The 22,498-nt window shown below is 59.9% G+C and overlaps 3 protein-coding genes across 12 annotated transcripts in view; 2 read left to right on the forward strand and 1 right to left on the reverse strand.

Moving 5' to 3' along the window:
- Window positions 1-67: 67 nt before the first annotated feature.
- PERCC1 (proline and glutamate rich with coiled coil 1) lies at window positions 68-2,443 on the reverse strand. Its single transcript, XM_047780990.1, has 2 exons — window positions 2,149-2,443; window positions 68-964 (listed from the first exon to the last, which is right to left on the reverse strand). The coding sequence occupies exons 1-2, from the start codon at window positions 2,201-2,203 to the stop codon at window positions 102-104; spliced, it is 918 nt and encodes a 305-aa protein (XP_047636946.1). The 5' UTR covers window positions 2,204-2,443; the 3' UTR covers window positions 68-101.
- Window positions 2,444-9,875: 7,432 nt separating this feature from the next.
- Window positions 9,876-10,882, forward strand: LOC125127646 (protein CCSMST1). Its single transcript, XM_047780991.1, has 2 exons — window positions 9,876-9,961; window positions 10,038-10,882. Exons 1-2 carry the CDS (start codon window positions 9,930-9,932, stop codon window positions 10,411-10,413), a joined length of 408 nt encoding a protein of 135 aa, XP_047636947.1. The 5' UTR covers window positions 9,876-9,929; the 3' UTR covers window positions 10,414-10,882.
- A 3,931-nt stretch (window positions 10,883-14,813) lies between these two features.
- The window catches only part of UNKL (unk like zinc finger), a 67,481-nt gene continuing 59,796 nt past the window's right edge, over window positions 14,814-22,498 (forward strand). For 3 of the 10 annotated variants that reach the window (XM_047780996.1, XM_047780997.1, XM_047780998.1), the window contains exon 1: window positions 19,908-20,030. Coding sequence is in view for 5 of the 10 variants with exons in the window: in XM_047780999.1 (XP_047636955.1) it covers window positions 14,844-14,920; window positions 16,032-16,241 (287 nt within the window). In the remaining 5 variants the exon portion in view is untranslated. Of the gene's footprint in view, window positions 14,921-16,031; window positions 16,242-17,052; window positions 17,136-19,907; window positions 20,031-22,498 lie in introns of those variants that run through there. The other 7 variants (XM_047780999.1, XM_047781000.1, XM_047781002.1 and 4 more) reach the window with 6 other exon arrangements.

The raw sequence follows: 22,498 nt of genomic DNA on the forward strand, positions 1-22,498 counted from the left end.
AGGTCCCACCTGAGCTGGTTGGTCCCCTGGTGGCTGCCTTTCAGGACAGCACTTGAGAGTCTGGTCACCCTCTGTTCACCCCCCTGACCCTCGCTGGGCCGCTAGGCCTCAGCCAGCTGCACCCCATCCAGGGCCTGGGTCCCCCCGCCCGGCAGCTCGGGGCCGGCCTCTGCCGACCAGCTAGCCAGCAGGTCGCTGAAGTCAGGTGTGCCGGGGTGCAGCAGGCCCAGGGGGCTGGGCACCGGCTCCTTCCAGAAGGAGGGGGGCAGCTTCCTCTGGGTCATGGGGGTGATGTGGCCGTACTTCCGCTCCAGGCTTAGTCGGCGGCCCGCCACCACCCGGGGCCCCGAGTACTGCCGCAGCCCGTAGTCGAAGAGCTCCGCCAGGGGCCCCAGCGGCTGTGCCCTGCTCCTGCTGAGGCCCGGCCTGCACACCTGCCCCTTGGGGCCCCCAGGCGAGCAGACCCCAGGCTCGGTGGCCTCATTGTGGTCTGGGGGCTCGCCCTGGGCCGTGTGCACTGGGTCGGCGCAGGAGAGCTCCCTGGCCGAGCTGTTGGCCGGGTGGCCGTCAGCGTAGATGTCACAGCCATCTGGGTCCTGCCCCCAGCCCTTGCGACCGAAGTACCGCTGGATGTCGCCACTGATGAGCTCGGAGAACCGCAGCAGCTGCAGCGGCATCTCCGTGCTGCTGGGGTCCAGCGGGGCTGCTTCTGGGGCGGCTGTGGCCCATCCTGAGCTCCGGGAGGCCGGGCTGTGGCCCTCTGGCCCCTCGGCCTCCAGCTCCTCGTCCTCCTCCTCCTCCCCCTCGTCGTCCTCCTCCGACGTGTCTGGAGGCACAGGGTCTGAGGGCAGGAAGGGCCCGTGGGACGCCAGAGGCAGCCGGAAGTCAGAGAGAGGCCGGATCACGCCCGCGGCCATCTCCTCCAAGTCCCGAGTGGCCGGGGCCTCTGGGGCGGCAGGCGTGGCTGTGGGACAAGACGCGAGGGGACAGGCTTGTGGTCAGGGCCCGCAGCCCTCCTAGGGGGATGGGTCACTGCGGGCTCGAGGGCCGTTTGTGCCTGGGGAGGGCGCTCAGCTCAGAGGCACTGGAGGGAGGCAGGCGGTGGCACCGGGCGGGTGGGCGGGGCAGGATCTGGGGGGGGCTGCCGGGTGCCCTGTCCTGTAAGGAGGGCGGTCGGCAGGGGCAGGAAGGGTGGCTGACGGGTCAGCGCTGTTGGAGAGAGAAACGCCAGGAGAGAGGAGCAGGGGAGGTCGCGAGGGGCCTGGTCCAGGCCCTGGGGTGCCTGTGGGTTTGGGGTCCCAGAGAGCAGAGCGTGTGTCGGCTGCGGCTCTTGATAGCCAGGCTCGCTGGCACGGCGTCTGCCCAGGTGCCAGCAGGGGAGCCCCTTGGCCCCCGCACGAGTGTCTGTGGCTGGCAGGGTCCCTGAAGATGGCCACGCTGGGCCCGACTCTGTCCCCTGTGGCTTTGAGGAGCCTCACGGAGCCATGGGGGTGAGCTCAGGGGAGGTGAGTCATTTCTGCGTCCCCTTCAATTCTCATAAATGCAGCCCCAGTCCCAGGCTTCTGTGGGCTCCCTGTCGGGGGATTGAGGTCACGCTGGAGCGTCCCTAACCTGGGGCTGGGCTGGGGCTGACAGGACTGGGGGTGGGAGTTTGAGGGAGTTTCGGGGTGGAGCTGGCTCTCTCCTTGATTGATTCTGAACATGGGAGCCCCCAGCCCCCGGCAGCACCTGGCTCCTCCACAGCAGGGAGGCAGGTGGGCCAGCCCATTGGCAGAGCCCTGGGCAGGGAGGCAAGTGGGGGGTGAGGCAGGGCAGGAGGTTCAGAGAGAAAGAGGGGGTGCCCAGCTTGCCGGAAAACCACTCCCTGTCATGGGGGGAGGAGCCCCTCTTTCCCACCAGGGTGGCCCCAGCTCGGCTGCGGGGATGGCCACCACAGGGAGCCAAGGCTCAGGTGACCTCCTTCCGCTGGCCCACGCCTGCCGGGAAGCCCGCCTCAGTGGCCTGTCCAGGCTCAGCCCTGCTGGTGACCCGTCCCGGTGGGTGGGTGGTCCCCAAAGACCACCTGGGCAGAGGGGCCCACAGCCTTCCCAGGAGGGGAAGAGGCCGGACTTCTGCGGCCAGCACCCTCCCCAGCCGCCCGGCTCCTACCTGCCGAGGCTGCAACTCCCGCTGGGCGGGCCCGCCTCCACCTGGGCTCAAGCATTTATAGCCCAACGCCGAGGCTGGCCAGGCTGGCAAATATTTGGTGACTGCATTGTCATCGCAGACTGGGCAAATAGAGCCCGTTTGCTTTAGCGCCCGGCAACCAGGGCCCCACGGGGGGAGCCTCGGCCTGCCCGGGGACCGTGGAGTGTTTGCCACTCGCCCAGCTGCCTCACAGCCGGGGCCGAGGGCCCTTATCTGCGTCGCTGATGGGGGCCCAGACCAAGCTTTGTCAAATGGGCGGAAAATTAAATTTCATGCTATTTTGACTTCTGGAGTAGCCTTCTCTAGAGCACCCCCTGCTTGGGCAGCGCCCAGGGCGACCGGCTCCGGGCCAGCCGCAGGGCCTGCGAAGGCCGAGGCCCGTGCCTGCCAGCCGGGGCCCAGGTGGGGCGCTTGGGCAGGTGGGCCCCTCCTGCCCCCCTCCCCCGTCCCGAGCTGTAGGTGCCTTTGCAACATAACAGCCGGAGCTCTACTGTCCCACCTGCTCCTGGGCTGTGTCCCCATCCCCAGGCTGAGCTGCATCCCCCTTCTCTGGCTCCTTGTTTTGGCTCCTGTGCCTTCCTCGGAGGGGCTTTGTAGCCCCTCGGCCCCGTGGATCCTGCCTGGGCGCGTCCTCGCCCAGCCCCTCTGCCAGTCGCCACACCCCGCTGGCTGGCGACAGGGAGGGACCCTCTCTCTGGTCTGGAGGCCTGCAGCCCGAGCCAAGGGACCCTGGGGGTTGGCTCGTGCCGGAGGCTCTAGCGGGAAACCCACCCCTGGGCCTCTCTCCCAGCGTCCGGGGTCACCTGCAGTCCTTGGCCCCTGGATGTGCAGGTGCGCCCCTCCAGCCTCTGCCCCTGTCATCCCACATGGTCATTCCTGCCTTCTTGTTTCCGTCTTCCCAGGACACCTGTCCTTGCTGGAGGGCCCTCCCCTCCCTGGTCCAGTCCAGCCTCATCTTAACTTGGTCACACCTGTTAGGAAGAAGTGGCTCTGCTTCCATGTGAGGCTCTGCTCTGTGGATGCGAGTTTGGTGGACACCGTTTGGCCTCGTTGTCCACCAGACATGGCCCTTGTGGGTGCGGCTCCCAGGGAGCAGCCCCTGGTGCAGGCTGGGGGGACCCCCGGAGCCGCCAGGGCTGTGGGCCAGGATCTGAGGACAGGACAGCTTTGTGTGTTGCGGGCCCCAGGGCCCCGCGGTCCCTCTGGGTTCTGGATCGCCCTTCCAGGTGTGGAGGCTCCAGAAAGGTTGCAGAGGCCCCACACACCCCCACACCCCCACACACACCCTGGGTGCTTCCCCCTCAGCTCCAGGCTCCAGCACCCACTTTGGGGGTATGGCAACACCCTATTCCCCAGGGGGTGTGGGAAGACCCAGTCTTTCCAGCCCCTGGGCCTGCAGGGTGGCTCTGCCCCCGCTGAGCACGGCCAGTCGCTTCTTGGGCACGTGGAGGGCCCAACGGCTGCACCAGGACCCCTGGCTTTGGGGGAGGGGCGAGAAATGAAAAGTTCTGCCCCCCAAAACGGAAGCTGCCCCAGACCAGGCCAGGAACCTGCCCTGAGCTGCTGATGTCTCACCACCAGGCTGTGTGCCTGAGGCAGGACCCAGGAGAGCGGTGGCCAGGGGCAGAGTGTGTGACACTCCAGGCCTCCCCGCCTATGGTTATGGCACCACTACAGCCCCTTCCCAGGGGAGGGGTGTCTGTCCGGCCTCCGTCCCATGAGCCCAGTCCTTCCCCCGGAGCCTGACGTCAGGCCTGGCCACAGCTCTGCACCGACCCAGCACAGCTCAGCCGTCAGCCCAGACCGAGGGAGGCCGGAGTCGGGGTCCCAGCTGCCCCCCGCCACCAGCTGGGACCTCAGAACCCCTCTCTGTCCAGATTCAACCTTGCCCCCTGCGGGCCTGGGAGTACCCACCTGCGCCCCCCCGCCCTGGTACCCAGAGCTGGACCCCAGCTGCTGCCCCGCCTGCTGCTGGGGCTGGGGCTGGGGAAGGGGCTGGAGACAGGCCGGGCCACGGTCAACTCCGCCTCACCAGAGGCCGAGGCCCAGGAGGGCGCATGGCTGGGTCTCCAGCCATCCCCTGTGCTGGGCCTCTGGCTGGACGGTTCCGGCCGGCGTGGCCGGAGGAGGGCTTCCTGGAGCACACAACACGGGCAGGTGTCGCCCGGCTGGGCTGCAGGAAGCGAAGCTGTTCCAGCAGAGAGGACAGCCTGAAAGGACCCAGGTCGCAAAGAGCTGGCACCCTGGGGTCGAGGGAGTGGGAATCGCTTGATGTCACCTCACCTGGCACAGGGGCCAGTGCAGGTGACGGGGAGGGACCCTGAGGTGCGCCGTGGTCCTGGACTACCGTCTACGGCATCTCAGAGGGAAGCAGTCGGTCCAGTGGGGAGGGGATGCGGCGCCGGCAGCAGCTGCTCACAGAAGGGCTGGAAGGGGCCGCAGGCCGGACCTGGAGCAGCCTCCAGAATCGGAAAACGAGGGCGCTCTGCCCTGGAGCCTCCAGAGCCCAGCCCTGCACACACCTTGGTTTCAGGCCGGGAGACCACCTGGGGCCTTGGGACGCCAGGGCCGCAGGGTGAATCGGTGCTGTTTTAAGCCACTCGGCGCGTGCTCACTGTTTCAGCGGTGATGGGACACCAGGAAGCATCGGCTGGAAGGTGGAGTGGGTGGCCGGCAGGACCTCCAGGCCTGGCCCAGAGCACCGACCCTCCTTCTGGCCATAGGGAGCCAAGTCGGCCCGGGCCTCAGCTCTTCCCAGCGTTGCTGGGGTGGAGTCTCAGGGTGAGGGTGGGGCTTTGACGGGGAGGATGGCCCGGCGTGGTTATCACCCCCCACCCCACTTTTCCAACCCAGCCTCTGCCTCAAGCCCCAGTCAGGGGAACAGGGGCCGTGGCAGGAGCTTAAGGTCCAAGGGGCCCAGCGAGCTGTCCATTAGTGCCAGCTGCGGGGAGACCGCCCAGGCAGCCGGACCCTTGACCTTCTCTGCTGGCATAATCCTGGAGAGCTTCTCGGCCTGACCAGGGTTCTCATACAGCGGAGAAGCCAGAGCAGACAGGTGTCTGGGGAGGGGACAAAGGAGACCTGTGGTGGGCGACTGGGCGGGCTGCTACTGCACCAGTCCCAGCAGTCAACGATGGGGCCCAACAAGGCACAGGTGAGGAGGTGAGGGCAGGCGACAGGCGTGAAAGGGACTGGAGAGGCGGGTCTGGGGGCTTGGTAGAGGTGTCTCCTGAGTCAGAGCCACACTCGAGCCAGACCGGGTAGGCTGAACTCCAGGTTTTGTTCCTGGTGAGGCTGGGTTGGGGTATGGCAGCCTGGCAGGCCCTGGGTCGGTGCTGGATGCATGTTTCCAGAATCACTGCCTGCACATGTCCAGCTGGTGTTGGGTGGCCAGCCAGGGCCAAGCCGCTGACATGGGTGTCCCAAGCTCCCTGCACCCGTGGGGGCCCCTGGGTGGGGCTGGGAGCTGCGCCACCTGGAATGTCAGTCTCGGGGCCTGAGCATATTCCCAGCATCTGCTCCCGTTGTGGGCCACATAGGGCCTTCAGAGCTCTGTGCCCACCCTGGAGCACCTGCCCCACCCCTACTCCTGCTCTCAGGCCTCGGCCCCCAGGAGGAAGGCTCTGTCCTGCCCAAGGTGGAGGACCTGGCTGTCCCCTGCACCCCGTATTGATCTTCCCAGGGAAAATCAATAGCTCCAATATGTCAGCTCTCAAGTGGCGCTACAGTAAATTACTCCTGCCATCGGGCACACAAGGGCTGCAGCCTCCCTCCCATTAGCAGGACATTAGGGCTTGTGTGAGGTTTCTCTGTGTGCTTTGAGATAATGAGGGCTGAGGTGTTGGTTTATGCCTGGGGGCGGGGGGAGGAGGGGGGGCCTTGGACAGGAGCAGTCATCGCCAGCGGAGCTGGGCACCTGTCACCCAGCGCCCTGCCGGCCCCAGACGCATCTGGTTGGGGCTTCTCCCCGTCTAGGCCCCGCCGCGTGGGAGAGTCAAGAGACCACAGCATTTGGGGCTGTCATCGCCTCTGGCCAGCCGCCGCCACCGCCTGTGTCACTGAACAGCTGGGTTTAAGCACAGGGGAACCACAGCTCGGAATCTCAGCACGGGTCTCAGCAGGCAAACGGTAGAAAGGGCTCTGGCTGGTGGAGCTCCCGTCATGGCTCAGTGGTTAACAAACATGACTAGCATCCGGGAGGGTGAGGGTTCGATCCCCGGCTTCGCTCAGTGGGTTAAGGATCTGGTGTTGCCATGAGCTGTGGTGTAAGTCGCAGACGTAGCTCAGTTCCCACGTTCCTGTGGCTGTGGTGGAGGCCGGCAGCTACAGCTCTGACTCAGCCCCAGGCCTGGGAACCTCCATGTGCCACGGGTACAGCCCTAAAGAAGACAAAAGAAAAACCCCTCAGGGCTGCGGTTCCGTGGGTGTTGGGTGAGGGCTCTGCTTTGGGTTGGGCGTCTGTCATTCCCCTGGGGCTGCTGTAATGAAGGACCCCTAACGGGTGGTTTAAAACAACGCTGCCTCCTCCAGCTCAGGAGGGGAGAGTCTGCTCCTGGCCTTTTTCCCTGCTCCCGGCGAAGCCGGCTGTCCCCGAGGGCCCTCGGCCTGCGGCTGCGGCGCTCCAGTCTCTGCTGCCTTGTCACACCGCCCCTCCGCTGCGTGTCTCCGGGCCTTTTCTCTTCTCATAAGGACTCTAGGCCCCGGGCTTAGGGCCCGCCCCATCGAGCATGACGTCACTTCAACCCATTACAGCCACAGAGCTTAGACGCCAATGGGGTCACGGGCTGAGGCTCCAGCGGGACGTGAAGTTGGGGAACACCGTTCAGCCCAGTGCAGCATCCTAACACATCTTATCCAGAAGGAGGCAAGAAAAAGGGAAGCTCCAGCCGTGTCTGGTAAAGGACCAGGGTCCCTCCCCTCAGCCAGGATGGGGTACTTGGTCTTTTTTGAGGTTTGGGCCGTGTCAGATGCGATTATGGAAGGTGGTGTTTTGTCTTGAGCCGTCACAGTCACAGAGACCAGCCTGCGGTCTCTGGTCTCACACTGCTGTTCCCTGAGATGGATGACGCCCCACGGGAGAGCAGCAGGCCAGCTCCCGGACACCAGCGCCCGCTGTCCTCTCAGATGCCTCAGGACCCAGGTCCTGGCATCGGGCCTTCACCTAGAATGGGGACCAGTGGCAGCAGGAGCTGGGGACAGAGGGGGACATGTGGATGTGCTCATTCCCTCTTGTGGGCCTGAGCGCTCCTCCCAGGCTCTGGCCCCGGCGCAGCCCTGGGGACCCCGTGGGCGGAGGGCGTCCGCCACTGCCTCGGGATGGAAACACATTTCCACGCCACCCCCTCAGTCTTCATGCTGTCCCAGGGTCCTGCCAACGGCTTCCCAGCTACAGCAGCTGGCCTGGAAGCAGCCCCCAGCACACAACGCCCATTTATTTCACAGCCAAGGACGGCCTAGCTTTAGAGACGCCCTCCAGGATGTCCTGTTTCTGTCACCCACCCAAGGCAGTCATCAAGACTGGGACAGGTTTAGGCACCCTTGGAGGCTGTCCTGACCAGGATGGAAGTCCCAGCCACTGCCCTTGACCCCCAGCTCTGCACCCGCTCTGCTGTCCCAGAGTGGCTCCCAGATGCCCTGGAGCATACCAACCAAGTGGCTGCATCAGCTGCAGTTGGCAGCTCCACCCCTAACCTCAGGGCTCTTTGATCTCCACCTCCTCCAGGAAGCCCTACAGACTGCACACCAGAGTGATGCTGGCCCATTCTCCCCACACTTAGCACCCCCTCTAACCTCAGGGCTCTTTGATCTCCACCTCCTCCAGGAAGCCCTACAGACTGCACACCAGAGTGATGCTGGCCCATTCTCCCCACACTTAGCACCCCCTCCTCCCACCCACATCAGGTGCTCCTGGGGTTCCCGGTGGCTGAATTGGTTTGCCCGTGATTCTGGGTGGGGTTCTGGGATGGAAAAGGTGGGGCGGAGCCCAGTGAGAAAGGAGGATGTGGGCACACAGGTGCCTCTGTTGACACAGCAGCTCAACATAGTTCTGGGTTTGGATTGGAGCCTCCGCCGGGCGTCCGGGGTGGGGCAGGGAGGTCTCCCAGATGTTGCTGAGCTGGGAACCCTCCAGCCTGCCACCTTTGCTCACCTGTCTCTAGAGTTTCTGGGGGGCGAAGAACTAGTGCCCATGGCTGGTGCTTCTCCGGCCACAAAGCAGGCGCAGGAGATCCTCCAGAGGCAGAGGTGCTGACTAGGGCGGCTGCACGTTACAGCTGCAACTAAACAGGCTCCCTCGTCATCTGGCTCTGCAAGAATGAGGTAGCTGACCGTCAGCACCCCTGAGAGCAGTTCGGGGCGGAGATCAGGAACGGGGCACCCTGTGCTCTGGGAAAAACTGGCAGCACGGGCCTTCAGAGAGTTGGGTATTTTCCGGAGATTTTATGAGCCCAGTTTCTTTCATCTCCTCATATCCAGAGGAGCACTGAGCTCATTAACTGAGACAACTGCTCCTCCAGACAAGCCGCAGCCTTCTGCCAAGAAGTGCGGTTGTTTGTAGGCACCCCTTTCACCCTGACCACATAGGCACTGACCTTCCTGATACCTCTTTGGGGCACTTCCTCACCCATCTCATTTTGCCAGAAATAAAACTTAACTCAATGCTCCCATTGTGTGTGTGTGTGTGTGTGTGTGTGTGTGTGTGTGTGTGTGCGTGTTTGCTGCCGACACAGTTCACAAGGTGGCCTTGTTATCTGATTTTGTCACTAAGTCACCCCACCCCAACACATCTCCACAGTCTGCTGGTGCCTGGCTCCTATGTGGTCTTCAGACAGGACGGCTCAGCAAAGCCAGGGCCAGTGTGCTTTGACGGCAGAGGCAGCAGCTTCGCTATGAAGACACCTGGGGAACCCGGTACACAGAGGCCCTGGACAGCCCGACTCCCGAAGTGGATGGGAAGTTTCCCCAGGAGCACGCGGCAGCCTCTGTGCACAGAGATGACGGCGTGCTAGGCGCTGCACACCTGGTTACGCTGGCCTCCCGGAGAGGGAGCTGTGTCCCACTGACTGCCAGCTTCCCGGAAGCCGCGGATGTGCCCTGCCGCGGTGGGTTTGGGATCTTGGCCCTGCGACTGAGCAGTGCGCGGAAAAGCCTGTCCCGCAAGCAGGGCAGTTTGTGTGCGCAGTTTGTGTTTCTCTGCGCAGCACAGACCAACGGAGAGCGCCAGGGCTGGGCGAGCTCCCGCGGCCACGGGACAGGGGTCACCAGTCGAGGGAACGAGATCTCTGTAGCTGAAAGTCCAATGAAGAGAGCAAAACGGGAAGGAGTCGTCGAGGGGCTGCGCCTGTACGGCGGGCGGGGTGCGGAGTGTCAGCTCAGAGCGCCCATCTTGGGTGAGCGCAGCCGACAAGGAAATCCGCTCTGAGGCGAGCTCATCGGACCACCGCGCCAGCGCCCGATCCCCGCCTGCGGCCTCAAGTCTGGCTCCGAAGCCCAAGGGCCGGACCACTAGCTCCGTTTCGGGCCGATGGCGAACTACATTTCCCGGCAGGCGCGCGCGGCCGGCTGGGGGCGGGCCTGCGACGGAAGAGGCCTCCGGAGGAGGCGGGTCATTTCCGTTGAGCGCGTGGGCCCCACGTTCTGTAGTTGTGAGCGGAGGCCCGGAAAGGCGCCCAGCTTCCGGCTTCGCGCGACGGAAGTGACGCAAACGCGGCGCGCGGCGGCGCCGAGTGTGGACCTGGGTCGCGATGAGCTGCGTCCTTTGTGGGCCGGCGGCCGGGTGAGCTCCGCGCGGTCTCAGCGGGACCCAGGGCGGCAGCGGCGGGCGGGCGCGCTCACGGCTTTCTCTCTTCCAGGGCCCTCCGGGCACTGAGGCTGGTCCGCTGGACTTCGCGGAGCCTGCATCAGCCCCCCGGTGGCCGGGCTCGAGGACAGCCCGCGCTCGAAGGCGAGGAGGAGGACGACCCTGACCGTCCTCTTCAGTTTTCCTCCAGCGAAGCCAACCCGTTCCGGTGGACAGTGCAGCACTCCCTGGGAAAGGAGCAGCAGCGGCCCTGGTGGAGAGTGCTGCCCTTCAGCCTGTCTGTCATGGCTCTGATCATCTGGTGCTTCTTTAGGCAGGAGACCAGCGCGGACGGGTGGTTGAGACAGATATTGCAAGAAGAGGTGCCAGAGCCCGAAGATCGCTCTGAAGAGCGTGCGACCTCGGTGGCCCACGGGGCGAGAACTTAACGGCGCGCCAGCAGTGAGGGAACCGGCATTCGCCTTTAGGCTTTGACGCGACAGAAGCGGTCGCGTTTAACCGTTTCTGCTCTGGCTATGCACGTTCCCAGGCCGAAGGGCTTGAATGTCGTGCCTGGTCATGCTGACCCCTTGCAGGCAGAGAAGATTGGCTGCAGAACGCTCCCAGCTCCTGCCTGATGCTTGATGCCCGTCAAATACGCCCAAAGACATTACAGGTCCATAGGAAAAAGGTTGTGGTTGCAGCATGTGCTGTTGGATTTGCGGTGTCTTTGCACAACATTATCATGTTTCCAGAGCCATGCTGGCGACACTTGTAGTCCTGTTGAACTTGCTTTCTGAGGCAGAATCACTGGCAGAAGGGTTAAACCTGTTTATTTTACACTGGACTGTGACGTGTGTAAACTGATGTTAGTTTAACAAACTAACAATAAATTTTAACGTGGGAGTGTGGAATTAAGCCAGTCCCCTCCCCCCGTTTTTCCGCATTCCTTAAAAGAAGGGAGCCCTCTAGTCTTTTCAGTTCCGTTGTCTGTCTTTGCGTTCAGGAAGAGGAACTGAGGAAATACATGCAGGTGGTGGATACATTATCGAACAGTACCAAGAATAATGGGCTTTCTCAGATCTCTGCAAATTTTTATTTTTAGCAAAGCAACAAATTTCTGAGTACAGTAAAATTAACACGTATTTCTCTTGACAAATTTCAGGCAATATTTTTTCAGGGTATTTAAATGACATGTTTCTCAAGTGCTGCTTCGTAGGAAACCTGCTTAATTCTGAACTAAATGCAAGGTGCATAAAGGGAGGACTTGACTTAAGCTTCCAGTGAAACATCTTTTCTTGACACGTCTTTGGTGCCAAAGTTAACTGAAAATTTCTCCCCCTTGAATATTTGCCAGCTGTATGGCAATGGTCTGGTTCTCTCAAGGCCTCTGCTGAAGTGCTCTAAGTGTCTGGCCTGCCTGGGTAAAATTTTTTTTGTTGTTGTCTTTTTTGCCATTTCTTGGGCCACTCCCGTGGCATATGGAGTTTCCCAGGCTAGGGGTCTAATCGGAGCTGCAGCCACCGGCCTACACCAGAGCCACAGCAACGTGGAATCCGAGCCGTGTCTGCAACCTACACCACAGCTCACGGCAACGCTGGATCGTTAACCCACTGAGCAAGGGCAGGGATTGAGCCTGCAACCTCATGGTTCCTAGTTGGATTCATAAACCACTGCACCACGACAAGGAACTCCTGCCTGGGTAAATTATACTTGTCAGGGAGGTGGGGCTGAGACAAGTATATTCATTTTTTAAAGACGGAGAGACCAAGATTCGGAAAGATGGCTCTAATCCTAGCTCAGGCCACATGGTCAGTCCCACTGGCAGCAGAGAAGTAAGATGTCCTTTCTCTGGCCTGGCCAGGTTTTGATCTGTTTGGTTGTGAACCGTTTTTTTGGAGCAGCAGTCATTCAAACCCAGATCCTTGCTTTATTCTCACTAGTTCCTGCAGGAAATAAAAAGAGTAAGAATTTTTTTTTTTTTTTTTTTTGCTTTTTTAGGGCCACACATGTAGCATATGGAAATTGCCAGGCTAGGGGTTGAATCGGAGCTGCAGCTGCTGGCCTATGTCACAGCCACAGCAATGCAGGATCCAAGCCTACACCCCACCTCATGGCAGTTACTGATACTTAACCCACTGAGCGAGGCCAGGGATTGAACCCACGTCCTCATGGTTACTAGTTGGGTTCATTACTGCTGAGCCACAACAGGAACTCTGAATTTTGTTTTAACTTTCAGGGAGTTCCTGCTGTGGCTCAGCAGATTGAGAACATGACATAGTGTCCGTGAGGATGCCCGTCGGATCCCTGGCCTTCCTCAGGGGCTTAAGGATCCGGCGTTGTCTGAGCTGTGCCTTGGGGTAGGTCGCAGACACGGCTCAGATCCTGCATTGCTATGGCGCAGTCCGGCAGCTGTCGTTCCAATTTGACCCGTAGCCTGGGAGCCTCCATATGCCGCGGGTGCGGCTCTTAATAAAAAGACAAAAAACGAGAAACTTTCATGTGACCAAAGCCATGTGATTTATCTGAACAAGTTAGACACTAATTAGCAAAAGGAAGAGAATTAGAAACACTAATAATTCCACCACCTAGAGGTAATTGCTGTGAACACTTTGTTGGGCAGAAGGAGGAGCAAGTTATTCTTTATTTTTTTAGTCTTTTTAGGCCACACCCGCTTCATAGGGAGGTTCCCAGGCTAGGGGTCGAATGGGAGCTACAGCTGCCAGCCTACACCGCAGCCACAGCAACACAGGATCTGAGCCGCGTCAGCGACCTACACCCCACCTCATGGCAGTTTCTGATCCTTAACCCACTGAGCGAGGCCCGGGATGGAACCCGCAACCTCCAGGTTCCTAGTCGGATTCGCTTCTGCTGCACCATGACGGGAATTCCTACATCCTGACAGTTTTAGGATCAGTTTATTCCGCCTCCAAAGAAGCATTTTCTGGCTTGATTTTCTTCAGAAATATCGTAGTGACTTTTTGCCATCTTAATTTCCAGGCTTAAATGTAATGTGTGTAGAGGTAATTCATTTAGACAGTGAACAGAAGGTAGTCAGTCATCCCACCGGCAAGTGGTAGCTTTTGTTATTTTTCTGTGTTACACGTACTGGAAAGTAACTCCGGTACTTGGGAACAAATGTATGGAACTGCTCTTTGTTTTGTCACTTCGCGTCTTTCATGCCCTGAGCAATCGTCAGGAGGACTGTCATTCATTCTCTTTCAGGTGCTCTTCACTTTTTGCTAGTTGATAAGTCTTTCCTTCCTTCCTTTCTCCCTTCCTCTGTCTCTCTCTCTCTCTCTCTTTCTTGCAGCTGCACCCATAGCATATGGAGGTTCCCAGGCCAGGGGTCGAATTGTAGCTGCAGCTGCCAGGCTGCACCACAGCCACAGTAACTTGGGATCCGAGCTGTGTCTGCGACCTACACCACAGCTCACAGCAATGCTGGCTTCTTCACCCACTGAGCGAGGCCAGGCATTGAACCTGAATCCTCATGGATACTAGTCAGGTTTATTACCACTGAGCCACAATGGGAACTCCTAACTGATAATTATATTTGTACATAAATGTTGGTCTGAATCTTTTATGTGGGAGTTTCTAGAAATGTAACACATTATTTTCTGTAAAGGTCAGTACCCTTTCCACCTCCCAGCCACACTTCCTTCAAGGGTTTGTCTTGCTGCAGGTCACCGGCATTGGGGTTGCTCCTCAGATCAAAAAAAGTTGACCCGATCCATGGGCTCTTCCTTGTTTTCATCCACATTTAAAGAGAATTACTGGAGTTCCCTGGTGCAGCAGGTTAAGGATCTGGTGTTTTCACTTCTGTAGCTCAGGTGCAGCTGTGGCTGGGGTTTGATCCCTGGCCCAGGAACTTCCACCTGCCAGTGGTTGTGGCAGAAAAAAAAGTTACTAGCTAGGTTGAACACTTAAAAGGATGTCTCCTATGCTGAATGTTTACCACATAATGTACTCTGGACCTGAATTGTCGTTCCTGAAATGCACACCCTGCTTCCTCCTTCAGGGCCAGCAGAGCTGGAGCCCTGTTTGTGAGGCTTTGCGGCCTCCTGCCTCCCTCAGTTTCCACCCTCTGCATCCCACCCCCTCCATCCCCGCGCTGTTGGTGACAGGTGTGTCTCCCTTGCCCGCGAGCCTCTTTCTTGGATCCTTTTTGGTTCTATTGATACAAAATTCACATATTTTTCCATTCTCTCATTGAAAGTATACAGCTGAAAATTTTTAGTATATTTGCGGGGAGGGGGGGTTAACCATTACCGTAGTCTAATTTTAGGACATGTTCGTAACTCCTAAAAGACATCCAGGAGCAGTTAGGCTCCCTTCCCCCCACCTCTCCCACTCCCAGCCCTAAGCAACTGGAGCCGTTCTCTCCCGTCTCAGCGCCCAGCCCGGGGGGTCAGAGTCATCAACGAGTGAAGGCGAGTGTAGCAGCCTGGGTGCGTTTCCTCTCCTCCCGCTTGCTCCATCTTCTCCCCCAGATCCGCGTCGCGTAGGGCGCTGCCGGCTCGTGCAGAGCGCGCGGGGCAGCCGTGGTGGGGTGAAGGCGGCAGCGGGGCGGGGGGCCGAGCAGGTGCGGCGTGGGCCGTGAACGTGGATGCCTGCGGGCCGGTGCAGGTGGGGGCCACCGGCCGAGCCGGCGGGCTTGGGGCATGGCGGAGCCCGGGGTGCGCGCAGCCCTCCACCGAGCGCCAGGTGCTGCAAGGCTCGCGGTGCCACCCTGTCCGCGCCGGGCGCCGGATGGGGGCGTGGTGCGAGGGCGTGGCTGTCCGGGCGGGGGGCGCGGGTGGGCTCCGCGCGGGGGGAGATCCGGAGGGGCGGGGGCGGGCCCGCGTGGCGCATGCGCGCTGCATTGTTTTGACTGAAAATGCCGTCGGTTTCGAAAGCGGCGGCGGCGGCGCTGAGCGGGTCCCCCCCGCAGACCGAGAAGCCGACCCACTACAGGTCAGTGCCCCAGCCGGCCGCCGCGGAGGCGGGGGCGAGGCGGGGGGGGCGGCTCCGCGCGCCCCCGGCCCGCGCGCCCGCGCCCCCGCACCCCTGGGCCTGGGAGCAGCCGCCGGGTGCGGCCTGGGGCCTCGCGCCGCCCCCCGCCTCGCTCTCCCCGCCCCTCTCCTCTCACCTGCGGCCCCTTGGCCCGCCAGCCCCTCATCCTCCGCGCTGCGCCTGGGCTCTAGGCGGGTGGACTGCCATCCTACTCGGCTGCTGCCACATTTGGACAGGAGGCGGCGCCCAGGGTCTAGGGTGGCAGCTGGGCTTGGGGGCGGGGAACTGGGTCGGGGGTCTAGACGTCTGGGTTCGGGTAGGAGAAGAGCGCCTGGGGTCGCGGTCGGGGACAGCTGAGAATGCGCCTGTGGTCGGAAGTGGGGGACCCCGACTGGAGTTGGGGAGGAGGGCAGCCTCCGCCTGGGGTCGGAAATAGTACCGGGGCTTGGGGACAGCGGCGCTCCTAGAATCCTCGTATCGCACCTGAAATTGGGGGCCGCGTTTGTGGTCTGGATGGGGGGCTGCGCATGGGGTCTGGGGGGTCGCACCTGCGGTCCGGGAAACTCGCCTGGGATGTGTGTGTGTGTGGGGGGGTGGCCGTCTGGAATCGTCTGGAGTGAGTATAATGCCTGAGCTGCGCCTGGAGCCAGGAGTCCGTGTCTAGGTTCTGCGGGGTCTCACCTGAGGTCAGGGACCGTGCCTGGGATTGGCGAACCATGTCTGGGATCCGAGGAACGCGCCTGGGATCAGGGGGCGGGGGGGGGGAGGGGCGGAAGATCGCACCTGAGGTCGGAATCACACCTGGGCAGCTGCGCCCGGGGTCGGGGGCCGTGCTTAGGATGGAGGGTGGGGCTGGGCACCTAGGGTCGGGGATGGGGCATCTTTCCTGGGATCCGAGGAACGAGCCTGGTCGGTGGGGGTGGGGGGTGGGGAGGAGGGCGGCAGCGCGAGGGGTCGCGCCTGGGGTCCGGGCCCGCGGGCGCGCGGCGTCCGATCGCTGCCCACGAGTCCCCGGGCCGCCCGCCGGCGGCGACGGCGGCGGAAGCGACCCGAACGCTGTTTGTCTTTTTAGGTATCTAAAGGAGTTTAGGACAGAGCAGTGCTCCCTGTTTGTGCAGCACAAGTGCGCCCAGCACAGGCCATTTACCTGTTTCCATTGGCATTTCCTAAATCAGCGTCGGCGCAGACCGCTCCGCAGGCGCGACGGCACCTTCAACTACAGCCCGGACGTGTACTGCTCCAAGTACGACGAGGCCAGCGGCGTGTGCCCTGACGGCGACGCGTGAGTGTGCGCGCGCGTGAGCTTGGAGGGCAGCGCCGGCTGCCCACACCTGGGCGGGCGGCAGGCTTGGGCTTTTCAGCACCTGGCACCTTCAGGGCCCTGTCGTCCCTGTGAAGTTTTTCCGAGAACCACTGGTCTTGGGGGGCGCGGGGGGTGGGGGGACACATGTCCCTGGTTCTCAGCCACTGCAGGAAGGACTGCCAGCGGATGCTGGATCAACTTGGCACGGTGGGAAACGATTCTGCCCCACCTTCTCTGCTTCTTTTGCATAAGAACCAACCCTTAGGAGATACACCTTCTGGGTTTAGAACCATTTTGTAGGCATCAGCTGTTTTTTGGAGAGCGCCTGTTGGAATGTTTGCTCACATTATGCAAATACTTCTGGAAAGTTTCTTTTCTTACTGTTGATATGTTTAATTTTTAAGAAAAGCGATGGGAAAGTTATTTATAGGCTGTCATTTGTATCGCCCTTTTAAAGTTTACGAAATGAAGGTTTTGTGGAGTTCCTGTCGTGGCTCAGTGGTTAACGAATCCGACTAGGAACCAAGAGGTTTCGGGTTCCATCCCTGGCCTTTCCCAGTGGGTTAAGGATCTGGTGTTGCCGTGAGCTGTGGTGTAGGTCGCAGACGCGGCCCGGATCCCACGTTGCTGTGGCTCTGGTGTAGGCCAGCGGCCACAGCTCCGATTCGACCCCTAGCCTGGGAACCTCCACGTGCCACAGGAGCGGCCCAAGAAATGGCAGGGAAAAAAAAAAAAAAAAAAGAAAGAAAGAAATCAAGGTTTTGTTTTGGTTGATTTTTTTTTTTTTTAGCAAGTTTCCTGATGGTGTGAGGAACAGATGTCTTCATTTTGAAATATGTGGACGGGGAAAACAGGGGAAGCGCCAGGCGGATGGTATGTTCCTATAACCAGCAGAAATTGGTGGCAGGAACTGCTTTTTTCCAGTGGGCCCTTTGAGATGGGGAGGGCCCATTCCTTCCCACCTGGAGGTGAGGTGGCATCGGCTGTGCCCCAGGGCCCTCTGGATAGAGCGACTCATTCAGCTTCTGCTCCGTTCTGGGTCTGATGGGGGCTGCGGTGCTTCTGGTCTTCAAACCCTGATCCTCTGAGCAGAGGCGGTCCTTCAGGTGTGGCCCCTTGTGAGCCCAGCTTTTGCACGGCAGCACGGGGAGCCCCCTGTGAGTCTGTTCTTCACTTTTGGAAATGCTTAAGCTAGGGAGTAAGCTTTTGATTTCGGGTGACCCATCTTCTAAACATTAGACACTTCCTGACCGGTTTTTAGTTGAACACCGGAAAGTTACAGGTGTTGTGAAGGCAGCCTGGAGCCTGCAGCAATATTGTAGCCAGGTCTGCTTAGGTTAAGATGATGTGATGGTTTTGTGAAGTTTCAAAGTGGCATTGTTTGCAGTTCCTGTTGGGGCTCAGTGGTAACAAACCAAGCTAGTATCCATGAGGACATGGATTCGATCCCTGGCCCTGCTCCGTAGGTTAAGGATCTGGCATTGCTGTGGCTGTGGTGTAGGCTGGTGGCTACAGCTCCAAGTCAACCCATAGCCTGGGAACCTCCATATGCCGTGGGTACAGCCCTAAAAAACAAAAACAAAAGAAATGGCATTATTTAATTGCTTCTTGAGCAGCTGTTTCTTGCAAGAGGTCTTCAGAAGAGAGGTTTTGGTCTAGCTGAGGCCTGGCCTCTGGCCCCTCACTTCCCTTGGCCATGTCAATCTCCTCCCTGAATCTTAAGTCCTGAGTTGCACCCCCCTGGGGGGGGGGCACTGCTGATATCCTGGGGCAGGGATCTGTCACCTGGATATCTGACCCCATTCCAGAGTCCAGGATGGGGGACTAATTGGCAGAATTCATTGGTGATGCTTTTAATGCATGAAAAGAAAGTATGTCGTAACAGCTGTGTAGGGTTCCAGAGTCTGAATGTTCTGGTACTGACTCACCCTCATCGCTGGGGGTCCCCGTGGGATGAAGAGTGACACCTGCCTGTCATTTTACACTGGGCTCAAATATTAAGCGACATTGCAACTTCTTACTACAAAACATTAACATGTGGCCTAAATAGCATGCAGGTTATGACTGAGACGAGTGGGACGAAGATGTTGCTTAATACTCTGTTTTGGACGCAGCCCGTGTACCCGTACATGCAGCGTGAAGGTACACGAGTCTCATTAAAGATTTTTTGTGTGTGGAGTTCCCAATGTGGCACAGTGAAAACAAATATGGCTAGTGTCCGTGAGGATGCGAGTTCGATCTCTGGCCTCGCTCAGCGTGTCCGGGATCCAGCATTGCTGTGACGTGTGGTGTAGGTCGCAGACACAGCTAGGATTCAGTGTTGCTGTGGCTGTGGTGGAGGCCAGCAGCTGTAGCTCCGATTTGACCCCTAGCCTGGGAACCTCCATAGGCTGAGGGTGTGGCCCTAAAGAGCCAAAAAAAAAAAAAAAAAATTTCTTTTGTGTGTGACTTTTACTGAGTATATAAGATGACTTGCTTCAGGCCCATAGAACAGGCCAGACATCTCCCCAGGAATCTCTCCTTCGTAATAATTGCTCATTCCATAGGAGATGGATTTTCTGAGTTTGTCCTGTTGAATTTCATATTCTGGCTCATGCGGGGTTGCCATGGAATCTGTAAATAGATACTACCTTTTAGAGCAAGGAAAGGGGCTTCCTTTTATTTCAGTTCATGGGTTCTCCAAAGGTTTGTTTTGGTCATATATTGCTTTTTAGGGCCACACCCGTGGCACATGGAGGTTCCCAGCTAGGGGTCGAATCAGAGCTGTAGCCAATGGCCTACACCACAACCACAGCAATGCCAGATCCAAGCTGCGTCTGCGACCTACACCACAGCTCACGGCAATGTCAGATCCTCAACCCACTGAGCGAGGCCAGGGAACGAACCCACAACCTCATGGTTCCTACTCAGATTTGTTTCCACTGCGCCACGCCGGGAACTCCCCAACCTATCATTTTGAATCATGAAATGTCAAAGAGCAAAGACCCTTCAGCCAAAGACCTATGATGTTAAGCCTCCAAGGATATTCTGGGAACTTAATGGGCACAGGGTGGGGCTGAGCTATTGCGGGGGAGACCTCGGATAGTGTTGGCACCCCGATGTCAACTCCTGTCCTAGACAGGTGGTCATTCTCCCCCCTTGCTGTCACCCTGCTCCTGGAGCCCTCTCCCCTGCTGTCACCTTCATTGGCTGGCAATCACTTTCCTCCCCCAGTGTCATACCCCTACTGTCATCCCGTTTCATTGGCAGGTAGTGGGTCACCCTCCTCTCACTGTCACCCTGCCAGTGACCCCTCCCATTTGTCACCGCCACCCGCTGTGGGTGCTCAAGCTGTCAGCCCCACTGTCATCTCCACCTCCCCATGAGTAACCCCACCCCGCGTCATCCCCTTTCCCCCGCAGGCAGTCACCTTTCGCCTCTGTCACCCCTCCTTCCGTGGCCCCTCCCCCGCCGTCACCCTCGCAGGCGGGCACCCTGTGGGCAGGAGGGCCCCTCAGCACAGGTGCTCCGCGGTCCTCCCTCCCGCGGCGCCCTTTGTTCTGGCGGACACGCCCCTTCCCCAGCGAGGGCTGCGATTGGCCGTCCGCGTCACGTGCGCCCCGCCCCGCCCCCGTGGGACCTGGCCTCCCCGCGGCGCCACGGACCCGCCTGGGTCTGCTGCTCTCAGCTCGTCCTCCGCGGTGCGCCCGCTGGGAGGGCGCCTCCGAGCTTGAGGTCGGGCCCAGCCCCACCGGGTCGGTGTTTCCCACCTCGAGGATCAGGTCTCAGGTATTTCATAGGCTGGGGCTTAGAGGAGAGCGTCGCTTGGCCAGAGGTTTCTTGGGTCCTGAAAGCTGCACTGAGAGTGGCGTGCGGTGTGGACGGCTCCAGGCCCCGAGCGGGTCCCGCTCTCAGCGGGTCTTCACACCTGGAACCTAGGTGTGGTTGACACCTCCCACTAACTGGAGACCACATGTGCGTTGTGTACCCGGTGGTCAGGTGTTTACAGAGGTTGGTTCCGAGGCCCCCTTAAAGGTCTCAAGGCCCCTAGGGGAGCATTTTCCTTGAGAGTTGCGGCAGCCCCAGCTCTGGGGGGTACAGACGGACCGTCCTTTTTCCTGATGACCTTCTTTCTGCCGTAGTCAGGCAGCCCCTGGGGTGGCCCTTCAGACCCACGTTTTCTAGGTTTTTCTCAGATGCAGGCTTGGCCCATTGCTGTGTTACAACCCGACCGGTTGGCACTAGGGATCTGCCTGGTTCATGGCGTTCCCTGCCATGTTTCACCCGGCAGGCCTGGCACCTCTCCGCACAGATCCCTCTCTCCTCACAGCACCTGGTGCCGCTGGGGTCCTGGGCCCAATGTCTCCTGGGCAGAAGATGTGTGTGTGTGTGGTGGGGGAGCACTTTCCACCTGAGTCTGGCTTAGAGAAACTTGTGTGCCTGTCCTAGGCGTGGTGTGCCTGCCGTGTCACACTTGTCCTTGGTCTGATCTGGCGGTGAGAGGTACTCATAAGAGGTGCTCGTGCAATGTTTGATTTTAAAAAGTCGGTGTCCCAGGACCTGAGGCGTAGGTGAAAGTCTGCTCAGCTGAGGAGAGTTATAGCCTGTTGCTGTTTAAACTGGTATTGGGTGAACTCTGCTTGGGCCTTGGGCGGAGGTGAAAGCCAAGGGCCCGCCCAGACCTTGGAGCGTTCTGGTGTTGAAGGGTCAAGGGCTACTTGCAATCAAGAGGAAAACACAGGTTTTTTTGGTTCACACGTCAGCGCCCTTAGGGGAATTGCAAGCAGGTGCCTCGGAGCTATAAGGGGGCGGGACGGAACGGGACTGGGAGCATGTGCTGGGCACTGGGCGTGCTGAGGCTCTGGGGAGGCCAGCAGGAAGACAGGTTCCTGGGAGAGGGTGGAAGCTTTGCAGGCGCAGAGGAGAGAGCTGGGCTTGGTGTCGGGCCATGGTCCCTGATAAGGAGTAATGAGGGGGTTGCTGACCTGGCTGGCACGCCCTTGGAAGCCAGAGTGTGTGTGGGGGGGCGGGCTGGGCGGTACAGATGGGCGGGGTCCACTGGCACCCCCCCACCCCCCACCCTGTCCTTAGCGGAGGAGGAGGGGGCTCAAGCTTCTCCCCTCAGGCCCCCCCTTTTGGCGCCCCCACCCCTGAGCCGCCCCTCCCCCAGTTGTCCGTGGCACACAGACCTTCCTTTTCCATCTTTCTTCTGCCACTCATTTCCCATACCCACCTCAGTATGCTCGATTCTGGTGCAGTTCACACCTCCGTTATTTGGGTGCTGTGTTCTGGTCCCCACCTATGCCCGAGCTCCTTGAGGCTCTGGAGAGTGTCGTGTTGTACCCGAATGTCCCTCTAAAGCCAGGGGTTCTCCTGGTGCAGCCCCCAGACCACAGTAGCAGCAGCAGCAGCGGCATCCCCTGGGAACTTGCCGGCCCTTTAGATCCCAGGTTCCTGCTGGGAGCAGCAGGATCAGGCTGTGCGGGGTTGGCAGGCGCTCCAGGCGGCTCTGGCCTGACTCGTTTGCAAACATTGACGCATAGTGGGTCTGCATTTGTGGGTCCACTTTTGTTTTGGGTGTGTTGCTACAGGGAAGGGGACAATTTCTGGTTCTCCTGGAGACTGAGGTGGCAGCCCTGAGCCCCGGCCTGGTCCCTTGTACCCCTTGCCTGTTCCAGCACTTCCAGAGCACGGCGGCGGCCTGTGCAGGCTGTGTACCGCTGCCTCACACCATCCATGGAGCCCTGGTTGGGTAACTAAAGGTCGTGGATGGATTTGAGAACCTCGGGTGACACCCTGAATTTGTCGGGCTGCAGAAGGAGTCCCCCCGGGTCACGTTACAGGTGCTGTAGCATCGGTGGTCCCACTGGTCAGCGGCACAGTGACCCTGGGGGCGGATGAGTGAACTCCTGTGGCGGGAAAGCTTCTGCCTGCCGGGCTGGGTTGACCACTCAGGACGCCCCCTCCTGGCCAGGGCCTCTGCCCTGCCCTGAGGAGGGTCCCGGCGCTGCCACTGTGTTTTCTCTGGGGTTTTCCCTTTTGCCTCTTAGATGTTCTTAGAAGCAGCCATTTTCTTTTCATTAAACATTCCCCAGTATCTTAAGCTCAGTTCATTGCTTTTCAGTCGTGTGATAAGCAGGAGGTGACATGCCCCAAGTGGAATAATAGCCCCCATTTGTTGCTCAGTGCTGGGGAGAGGGGGGCCCCTAACCTTGGCTGTGCTCTGGTTGCCGTGGCGACGGTACTGGCAAGGAGAC

Source organism: Phacochoerus africanus, chromosome 5 (assembly GCF_016906955.1).
Source record: "Phacochoerus africanus isolate WHEZ1 chromosome 5, ROS_Pafr_v1, whole genome shotgun sequence".
Classification (NCBI taxonomy): Eukaryota; Metazoa; Chordata; class Mammalia; order Artiodactyla; family Suidae; genus Phacochoerus; species Phacochoerus africanus.

What these genes read in the sequence shown, in the direction of transcription:
- LOC125127646 (XM_047780991.1), top strand. Translation starts at nt 9,930, where the DNA reads ATGAGCTGCGTCCTTTGTGGGCCGGCGGCCGG. An exon ending in CTTTGTGGGCCGGCGGCCGG is followed by an intron (nt 9,962 to 10,037) that starts GTGAGCTCCGCG and finishes TCTCTCTTCCAG; the next exon opens with GGCCCTCCGGGCACTGAGGC.
- PERCC1 (XM_047780990.1), bottom strand. Translation starts at nt 2,203, where the DNA reads ATGCTTGAGCCCAGGTGGAGGCGGGCCCGCCCAGCGGGAGTTGCAGCC. An exon ending in GGGAGTTGCAGCCTCGGCAG is followed by an intron (nt 965 to 2,148) that starts GTAGGAGCCGGG and finishes CTTGTCCCACAG; the next exon opens with CCACGCCTGCCGCCCCAGAG.